This window comes from Arvicola amphibius, chromosome 4 (genome assembly GCF_903992535.2).
Source record: "Arvicola amphibius chromosome 4, mArvAmp1.2, whole genome shotgun sequence".
NCBI lineage: Eukaryota > Metazoa > Chordata > Mammalia > Rodentia > Cricetidae > Arvicola > Arvicola amphibius.
This window is the reverse complement of record NC_052050.1, coordinates 109,292,417-109,301,413: the sequence shown is the minus strand read 5'-3', so window position 1 is coordinate 109,301,413 and position 8,997 is coordinate 109,292,417. Positions and strand designations below refer to the sequence as shown.

The 8,997-nt window shown below is 43.4% G+C and overlaps 1 protein-coding gene across 2 annotated transcripts; it reads left to right on the top strand.

The window, feature by feature from the left end:
- The first annotated feature begins 258 nt into the window (after nucleotides 1–258).
- Nucleotides 259–7,559, top strand: LOC119813102 (arylamine N-acetyltransferase 2). Of its 2 annotated transcripts, none has more exons than XM_038328224.1 (2): nucleotides 259–299; nucleotides 5,336–7,559. In XM_038328224.1, exon 2 carries the CDS (start codon nucleotides 5,342–5,344, stop codon nucleotides 6,212–6,214), a length of 873 nt encoding a protein of 290 aa, XP_038184152.1. In that variant the 5' UTR covers nucleotides 259–299; nucleotides 5,336–5,341; the 3' UTR covers nucleotides 6,215–7,559. The 2 variants fall into 2 exon arrangements, with proteins under 2 accessions (XP_038184152.1, XP_038184153.1); XM_038328225.1 differs by having other exon boundaries at nucleotides 271–390.
- Nucleotides 7,560–8,997: the final 1,438 nt, after the last annotated feature.

Genomic DNA, 8,997 nt, shown 5'->3' with positions numbered 1-8,997 from the left:
CGCCCTGGATCTGCTTTGCCTGCGCCCTTCTCAAGCTTTGACCTCCCACAGTCTCCGACTGAGCGTGAACTCTGCGAAATACAAAGACCCTTCACAAGATATCTGCATCCTTTACAAAGAAAGGACTTGAGAGTTTGCCAGAGGGAAGTGAGGCCCTACAACTACATTTCCCAGAGACCCTTGGGCTGGCTTTCGCCAGGCATAGGGGACGGATCAACTTGGACAGCCAATAAAAGCACTTCCTCTGCATACCTCTCAGCCTGCTTCCTGGTCTTCCTGGCCGCGGTCCTAGGAGCTGGGTAAGTAAGTAGGTTCTCCCAAATAGACCCGGAGATCGGGGTTCCCTCCTGTCCTAAGAGGAAGACCAGGAGATAACAGCATAACTCAGCCGTGAGTTTCCAATCCTCAGGTTGTTGAGAAAGTTTGGGTGGTACAGACTTGGAACCCATGCTATAAATACTTTGTAGCACACAGGTGATTCTAACAATGTTTTGTTCAAGTGGGTGACAGCCACAGCAAGTTCTATTAGAGAGACTTCAAGAGCCGTTTAGTACTATTTGCTTACTAGTCACGAACACACGAGTAGTGCTACTCAAAAAGTTTGTGAGAGATAAAGAGGTGTGTCAGCCGCTTAGGAACTCTTTACTTGAATCCCTTTGGATGCTTTGAACGATGCTGACCACTGCACGTCTAGGGGGTTTATGGAGGAATTTTTGTCATGCTTGAAGAAGGGTTCATCTGGAGGGTCTTTTAGGAGCTGTCAATAACGCCAGAAATTAACTACTTCCTGTGAACCCAGACTGAATTGTTACCTCTGAACAAGACTGTAAAATTACACAGCAGCGAGGCGCCAGCATATGCAAAGGTCCAGGAGCCAGCAGCCCATTGGCCTCTTGCTGTGAACTCTGTTCTGTACTCTGGCACAATGTCAACAACGTTGTTTGACTCTTTTCTGATAAGGGCTCTTCCCTCTCTCTAGCCCCTTCTTTGACTGCCTCAGACTCAGTCAACTGACTCCACCCTGTCTTTCAAAAAGACAGAAAAAAGAAAAAAATATGCCAACTATTTTTTTAAAAGCTACCCACCACAGACTAACTATGTGGTTATGCCATGTTCACCTCTGACCCTATTTCTCTTTCCCTTCAGTTTTGTTTTCCTGGAGGCTCTCCTACCTTTGCCTAGCTGCTGGTGTCCTTTACTGGAAGCCGTGGGTGCCATGTAGGTTTTCTATAACCTAAGGGCAGGTAGCTGGTGCTCTTTGCTTATGTGCAGGTCAACAAGTGTAGTCTCTTCCATCCATTTAATCACAGATTTTTTTTTCTTGTGGTTGTCAATAGAGTTGGATGTTGGATGTTGTGGACTTCGTAGCAGAAATGAAAGAGAAAAAGGATTTGGAGGGGGTGGCCTACACATCCAAAATTGCAATCAATTCATTAGTTTTCATCATAGCTCTTCATTGAGTATTGCTGGTAATCCATGCAGTGAGTATAGCGCCCCCTCAACAATGTCTCCTTCCAGCATGACAGTATGCCACTCACATCTTCTATGGATTAATCTCTAGCTTCTCATTGTTGGCCTCTTGCTCACAAGTCCATTGTGGGGAGAATAAGGAGTTCTCTTACTAAAACAATTGGAAATCACTCCTTTACAAGAAAGATGCAGAGCTAAAGCAACAAGAGTTCTGTACACCAACTTATTCTCTGGCAGGGGGTCGGGGGCAGGGTGTCTAAAAAGGACAACTTGTGAGTGGTGTGCTGTGTCATTTAGGGACAAATGACAGCAGCTGGGATAACAATCACATATGGATCCTTTGACTAAATAAATATCCCTGTGATCTGCAGTCCTGTGGCATGCAGACCCACTAGAAGTTCCTTACCGTGTGTATGCTAACCTTCTTATACATAGTTCCATGGAACAAACTTGAAGATGACCAAATGTAAATTCCCTCAAACCAGATGCTGGGGCCAAGTTACACATACGAGGGAACTAAGGAAATGCTGAGAATATTAGGAAAGCTTTCACCAGCCACAGCCCCTGGAACACTGAACTGGTTGAGGTCTGTGCTGTCTAACATAGGAGTTGTCAACTCACATTAGCTATTGCAAAATCAGATATTCCTAGGTTGACTTTGTAATGGTTCATCAGGTCTTCCTAGGTCTGGTCAGTTCTACATTGAGCTTAATGATTGACTTACATCTATTTCTCTATCAGACAAAGTGGCTTGATCGCGAACCGCAATGTGTTCCCTACACTTCCTTGTATGAAAGGAGCCGATGATTACAGCACCCCAGCTTGCTGCCCTCTCTGTTTCTTATTTCCTTTTCACTTACCCTCCACTGGCTGGGAAGGAGGAAGCACTTTACCAGGATAGTTCACAGTTGTTTCTCAAGTTCTTTCCCGTTTGAGATTGTCTTTGAATTCCTGGAGACTTTCTCATTCAGTGGAATGTGAAGAGAATACCAAGCACGACTTGCGTGCCCCTTCAGTATTTTGTAGACATGGTTCTATTATTTTACCTTTGTGTGCTTCTGTGGAACATTCTGTTGCCAAGCTGATGTCTTCCTGATGAGGAACTATTTATTTCTCTGACAGATGCTTGAATAGCTCTTCATAATTTTAGATTTAAAACATTTAAATAGATATAGTCACATGTCATGTACATAGAATTCAATTTTTCCTGGAATGGTATCTCACTTGTCTATCTGATATGATTTCTGCAGTATTTTCATACGCACACATCTTACGTCATATATTTTTTCTATTCTAATTTTGCACTTTCCATTTCAGAAACTTTGGTTGGTTTTTATATCTATGAACACTTAACTTTATTGTTCCATTAGTCTTGACCATCAAGCTATCTTTCTACATACTTGGTGTGTTACTATGTTCTATCTATAGAGGACTTTTTATCATAATTAATGTAATATCTTGCTTTATGTCTTTAATAAGTCTAAGTTTGAAGTGTTTCTTTGCATAAACCACATTGTTCGGTCACTGTATATCTGTCACCTCTGTGAAGAACGTCCAGTCCTTTTTCCCATTAGTTCTTTCTGATGTGCACGTCATATCTCTTCTGCTAGTGCCAGCCTCTTGGTATATTTTCATTTGTTGTTTCACTTATTTAATCATTCATGTGTAACTTTGCATTTGTAACTCTTAATTTCTTCCTTGAGTCCAGTTTGACTGGTGAAGTCTCTATCCAGAGTCAGGTTTGGACTTCATATCCGAAGAGGAGATTCCTTGGTGACATGTCTTCCACAAGGAAGCTGTCCCTCTGTAGCACGAATTCTAATTGGTCTTAATAATAAAAACCTGGAGTCAGATATCAGGGGGTGCAACCTGAAAGATCAGAGAAGCAGAGCAGCCAGCCGCTAGAGCTCTTACCTCTCCAAAATCCTCAGTATTAAAAGAGACAGAGCTCCCTTCTCCTCCGCCTTATATTCCTTTATATGCCCAGCCATATCACTTCCTGTCTGTCTGTACAGACCTCCAGAGCTCTATGGTTAACTAGTGGCTAGCTCCACCTTCTGATCTTCAGACAACTTTGTTGGTATACAAACAGGTTATCACCATATCCTTCTCCTTCTCCGATGGCAGCCACATTAAGACTGCCACTGTCTTTTCCTGCCCTTAGTCCCCTGCTGTAGCTGTCACCTCAAGGAAGGCCACTGTACAAAGTGTAATCAGGGACATCAAACATGCTTCATCTCTCTTTGCTGTTCCTATGCCAACTAATGATTGCAATGCTGGTTCTGAACCCTGAACTTAGGAGAACATCCAGGTACTTCTGGAAGTCCCAGGCTGAGAACCTATCATGGCACTACCATCTCTCGGCATCATACTTTCTACAGGTTTCCCTGTAGTGCAGAGGTTCATACTCTATGTTTGTAACATAATTTATGCTACAAACAACTACTTTCTTTAAGGAAAAGTAATACCAATTTAGCATTTACAATTACTTGGGGGTTGTATACCATGATGTATGGTGCTGAAAATTTGTGGGAGCTGGCTTTCTCTATCCATCTTCCAAGTTATAAGGATCAAATCCAGGTTTTCAAGCTTGGAGTCGGGTGCTCTTCTCTCCCTAAGCCGTCCTCCCAGCCCATGTTATATTTCATTTTTAAACTTTCCTTTCTAGAGTTTGTACCAGGAAGAAGAAACATTCTGATACTGTTTGAATTAAAGCCAACAGCCTACTTTGAACTGATACATATAAAAAAGCATTTTCTAAGAAATCTCAAAGGATCTAAGTATGTTCTCCAGCCTTATCTAAGTCCTCTCTACATTGATGATCAGGCTGAAGTGAGGGTCTGTCCTTCCACAGGGACCCTGCTAGCCTGCGTGTGAAACTAATCACATTTTTCACGCATCTCCTTCACTACCAACTCCTCTCCAGGAACTCACAAGATTTTAGCTTGTGCCCAGCTTCATCAATATACAATTGAATATATTTAGTCACAATATACCCAGGTATGATTTGTTTACAGCATATAGCTAGTATTGAGCTCCTAGCAAAAGTGGCTTAATTATAACGAACCTACAATTACTAAATCTGAATTCTAACTCAAAACTTAGTCTTCAAACAAAACACAAAATCTGGCTGTTGCTTATTCCACTGTTTCTGTTATTTCCCTGTGGTGCCTATAATGGTTTCCACGTGTTTGCTCCAGTCCCATCCTCTGTGCATTATCGTCTCACCCTTCTTCCCAAGCCCTGGGGAAGCAACAGTCAGCTGCCCAGTCATCAGCCACCACCCAGTCTGCTCGCTTCCCCCATAGATTCCATACAAATCCAAATCCTAGCAAGGAGGCAAACAGGTGCTGGGGACATCTAACTAAATTCTGTTTGTTCTTTCTGGGTGTTAGATGTTTAATGCTTACGTAAGTGGTGCCATGACAACTGTGCCATGGTGCACAGTTCTGATTCCATAGGCAACTCTTCAGAAGCCTATTTTAATGGATTCTGAGTGGAATCTTTTTGTTACTTACCCTCATCTGGCTCTTTTTACTTGGCGCCTGTACTGAGCATATACAGGAAAGGCTGTATATAGCCTTGGTATATGGTAAGAGCGCCCTACATCTAAGCACTTTATTGTCTGACTCAACACTTAACCTGTATTTCAAGGAAATGAGAAAACATTCATCCTGTGACATGGAGCATATTCAACGCTTGTGTAGGTGTTATGAACATTGATTGTATGTCAGTTCATATAATAGGAGCAAAATAAACAGATAGTTGTAAGCATTGTCTGTGTTTATAAAGTGAAAATGAGTTTTGACTGTACTTATTCCACTTTAGCAGTAATATTTGTTTTGGATTGTTTGCCTTGCCTTAGGGGACCATGGACATTAAAGAATACTTTGAACGAATTGGTTATCAGAACTCCAGAAACAAACTGGACTTGCAAACAGTAACTGAAATCCTTCAGCACCAGATACAAGCTGTTCCCTTTGAGAACTTGAACATCCATTGTGGAGAACCCATGGAGCTGGGCTTAGAGGCCATCTTTGATCAAATTGTGAGGAAGAAGAGGGGAGGGTGGTGTCTCCAGGTTAATCATCTCCTGTACTGGGCTCTGACTAAAATGGGCTTTGAAACCACTATGTTGGGAGGCTACGTCTTTAACGCTCCAGCTAATAAGTACAGCACTGGTATGATCCACCTTCTGGTCCAGGTGACCATCAGTGACAGGAACTACATTGTTGATGCTGGGTTTGGACGTTCCTACCAGATGTGGGAACCTCTGGAACTAGCATCAGGGAAGGATCAGCCTCAGGTGCCTGCCATCTTCCGTTTGACGGAAGAGAATGGAACCTGGTACTTGGACCAAATCAGAAGAGAGCAGTATGTCCCAAACCAAGAATTTGTTAACTCAGACCTCCTTGAGAAGAACGAATATCGGAAAATCTACTCTTTCACTCTGGAGCCGCGCACTATTGAGGACTTCGAGTCCATGAATACCTACCTCCAGACATCTCCAGCATCTGTGTTTACAAGCAAGTCATTTTGTTCCTTGCAGACCCCAGAGGGGGTTCACTGTTTGGTGGGCTCCACCCTCACCTATAGGAGATTCAGTTATAAGGACAACGTAGATCTTGTAGAATTTAAGAGTCTGAAGGAGGAAGAAATAGAAGACGTACTGAAAACTATATTTGGCGTTTCTTTAGAGAAAAAACTTGTGCCCAAGCATGGTGATAGATTTTTTACCATTTAGAATAAGCAGCAGTAAAAGTTTCTAGTGTCACTCTGTGTACTTGAACATTTTATGATACATTTTAAGCAGATATACAGTATATGTAGCCACTCGAGTCTTTCTGCATCCTTCCCCCAGCTTCTCAGTTATCGGTAACTAACAATCCGTTGTACCCTCTCTACTTCTGTGTTTTAATTAGCAACAATTGTGCCTTAGATAAACCTCATTGCCTGCCACTGTGCAAGGCTCTACTCCTATATCCCTAATGGAAGAAAACCCTAGACATGTTGTCCATAAAACATCAGCACTTCTGGCTGCATGACTTTTGAATGAAACACATCTAGAAATCAGCCATTCAAAGAGCACGTTACTGATGACGTGGACATACTGGTGACCATGCTGATGTGTGCTAGAGAATTCTCGACATTGCTTATTGCTAATTCACATGGAATTTGTGCTAATAGCTGAATAAAAGAATAGTGAGAAAAGCGTTGCCGCTAACTTCGAACAGCATGTATCCAATATCTAATTTTTATGAGATATTACCTTATAATTTTGGATTTGGATGCAGCAAAGAAGGATGGGTGCTAATGTTGGTTCCAGATATACTGAAGACTATATATACTTCCACCAACACCTAAAGAGATGTGATTGGGACCCAAGAGAACCAGTCACACAGCTAATGATTTCTTTCTGTGTTGTTTTTGTATCCAGTCCTTTTTATATGATTTTTCTTACTGTGGGAACAAACAATATTTAGAAACTTGAGCTTCTATATTTTTGAAATGTATGACCAAAATAATTAATATAAACGATGATATCTAAAACATTTGCAAAGAGATCTTTGAAAACACGTTACTAATGTGGTGTGAATGGAGGGCTCGTGTGGAGGAGCCGGGATACAATGGAGATTGGTGTCTTCTCCAGGGGAGTCTTCTCTTTACTCTCTTCCTCAACCATGCTGATATTCTTTACTGCTGGTTTGACTCGATTTGTGATCACATAGAGGAATTCTAGGCTCTCCTGTGAGTATTTTTAGAAACATGTAACTGAAGAGGAAAGACTCAGCTGATGAAGGATTGTGGGTGGCTCCATGCTCTTGTTTAGGTCCCTGACTGGATAAAATGGGAAAGAATTCTGAGAAAGTGAGCTGAGCAATGTTTATTCAATTGTTCTCTGACTATGGCACAGTGTGTCTAGCTATCCTGTGTTCTCACCTCTACAGCTATCGCTGAGCCTCAAACTATCAGCTCAAGTTTATATGGGTGGTATTCATTTTATCTGTGACATGTCAGCCACAGATTTACGCACATGGGGGGAGTTTTATACCTACAGTAAAGACTAAATTATTAATAATTATCTGTTATATGGATGCCTGATGCCTGACTAATATCTTCATTTTGATGGTAGAGAAACTTTCTTTTTTGGTTTTTCGAGACAGGGTTTCTCTGTAGCTTTGAAGACTGTCCTGGAACTAGCTCTTGTAGCCAAGACTGGCCTCGAACTCACAGAGATCCACCTGCCTCTGCCTCCTGAATGCTGGGATTAAAGGCATACGCCATCACTGCCCGGCAAAAGAACTTTTTAACACGATTCTTTTTTGATTCTTTGGGAATTTCACATCATGCACCCCAATCCTGATCTCCTAGTCCTTCCATATTGCCCCTCTCCCCTGCAGTATGTCACCTCAAAAGAATCCCCTCTCAAAAGTAATTCAAAACAAATCAGCATCAAAAAGCCCACCTCACTCCTCTGTCTCTCCAATACCTCTTCAAACATCCTAGTGGCATCGGGAGCTGTGGTGCATCAAGCAGTGTACCCTTTTGTCCAATCAGCTCCACCCACAAAATGCCCATTGCAATGATTCTGGTCTGGTTCAAGGCCTCTGGTACACCGTCATCACTGGACCCTCAGTGAAGCTCCTCTTGACCAGTCCCTTTACTCACTCAAGCAGGTCATAGATGGGCTAGATAGATGGGTAGGGTGGGTCAACCCAAGACGCATGCATGGTGTGGGTCTGGGTGGTAGTCAAGTTGATCAGTCCAACCTCTGGGGTGGCCCTGCTCAATTGAGGTACAGAGCCAGCTCTCCTAGGCCCATGCCTTTGGGGCCAGTTCTCTCATGCCTGTGGTGAGGGGTGGGACCCTCTCTCCTGAGTGCTGAGGCCCAATTCTCCCCATGGGGAGTGGGGACAGGTCTCTTGATGCAGGGTCCAGTAAGGGGTAGGACTGGCTATCCCAGAGCCAGTGAGAAGCAGGGCTGGCTCAACACAGCACTAGGATTTCAGCACACATGGTTCCTATAAAGCCCTGTGGTAACATGTGCCGTGGACTTCAAGCCAGATCCTAGCTGCTGCCGGGAACAGACCTGGACATGGTCCACAGCACAATATGGGTCCAGACAACACCATGACCATGTGGGGTAGTACAGGACACCCAGATCAGCAGTGGGCATGGCCCTTGAACACTAACATGGACACAGGATGTAACCTAGAACCCAGGTATCCATGTGGCCTTTGTTGGCACCACTGGCTGAGTGGAACCATGCACCCAGACATAGCCCCTGGCAACAGCCTGTTGCCCCAGGTGGCTACACGGTACACTCAGATCAGCATGGCCCTCCTGGCAGAGTGGCCCTCGGACACTAACATGGCCCCAGGTGGTGGTGCAGATCCCTGGCATCTGCCTGGCCGTCTATGTCTAACTTTTTTATTCTTTGTGTCTTTTACATCATGCACCTAGATCGCATTTATCTTCCTGTCCTTTTGTATCCACCCTATGCCCTTGCATCCTCTGCCCTCAATA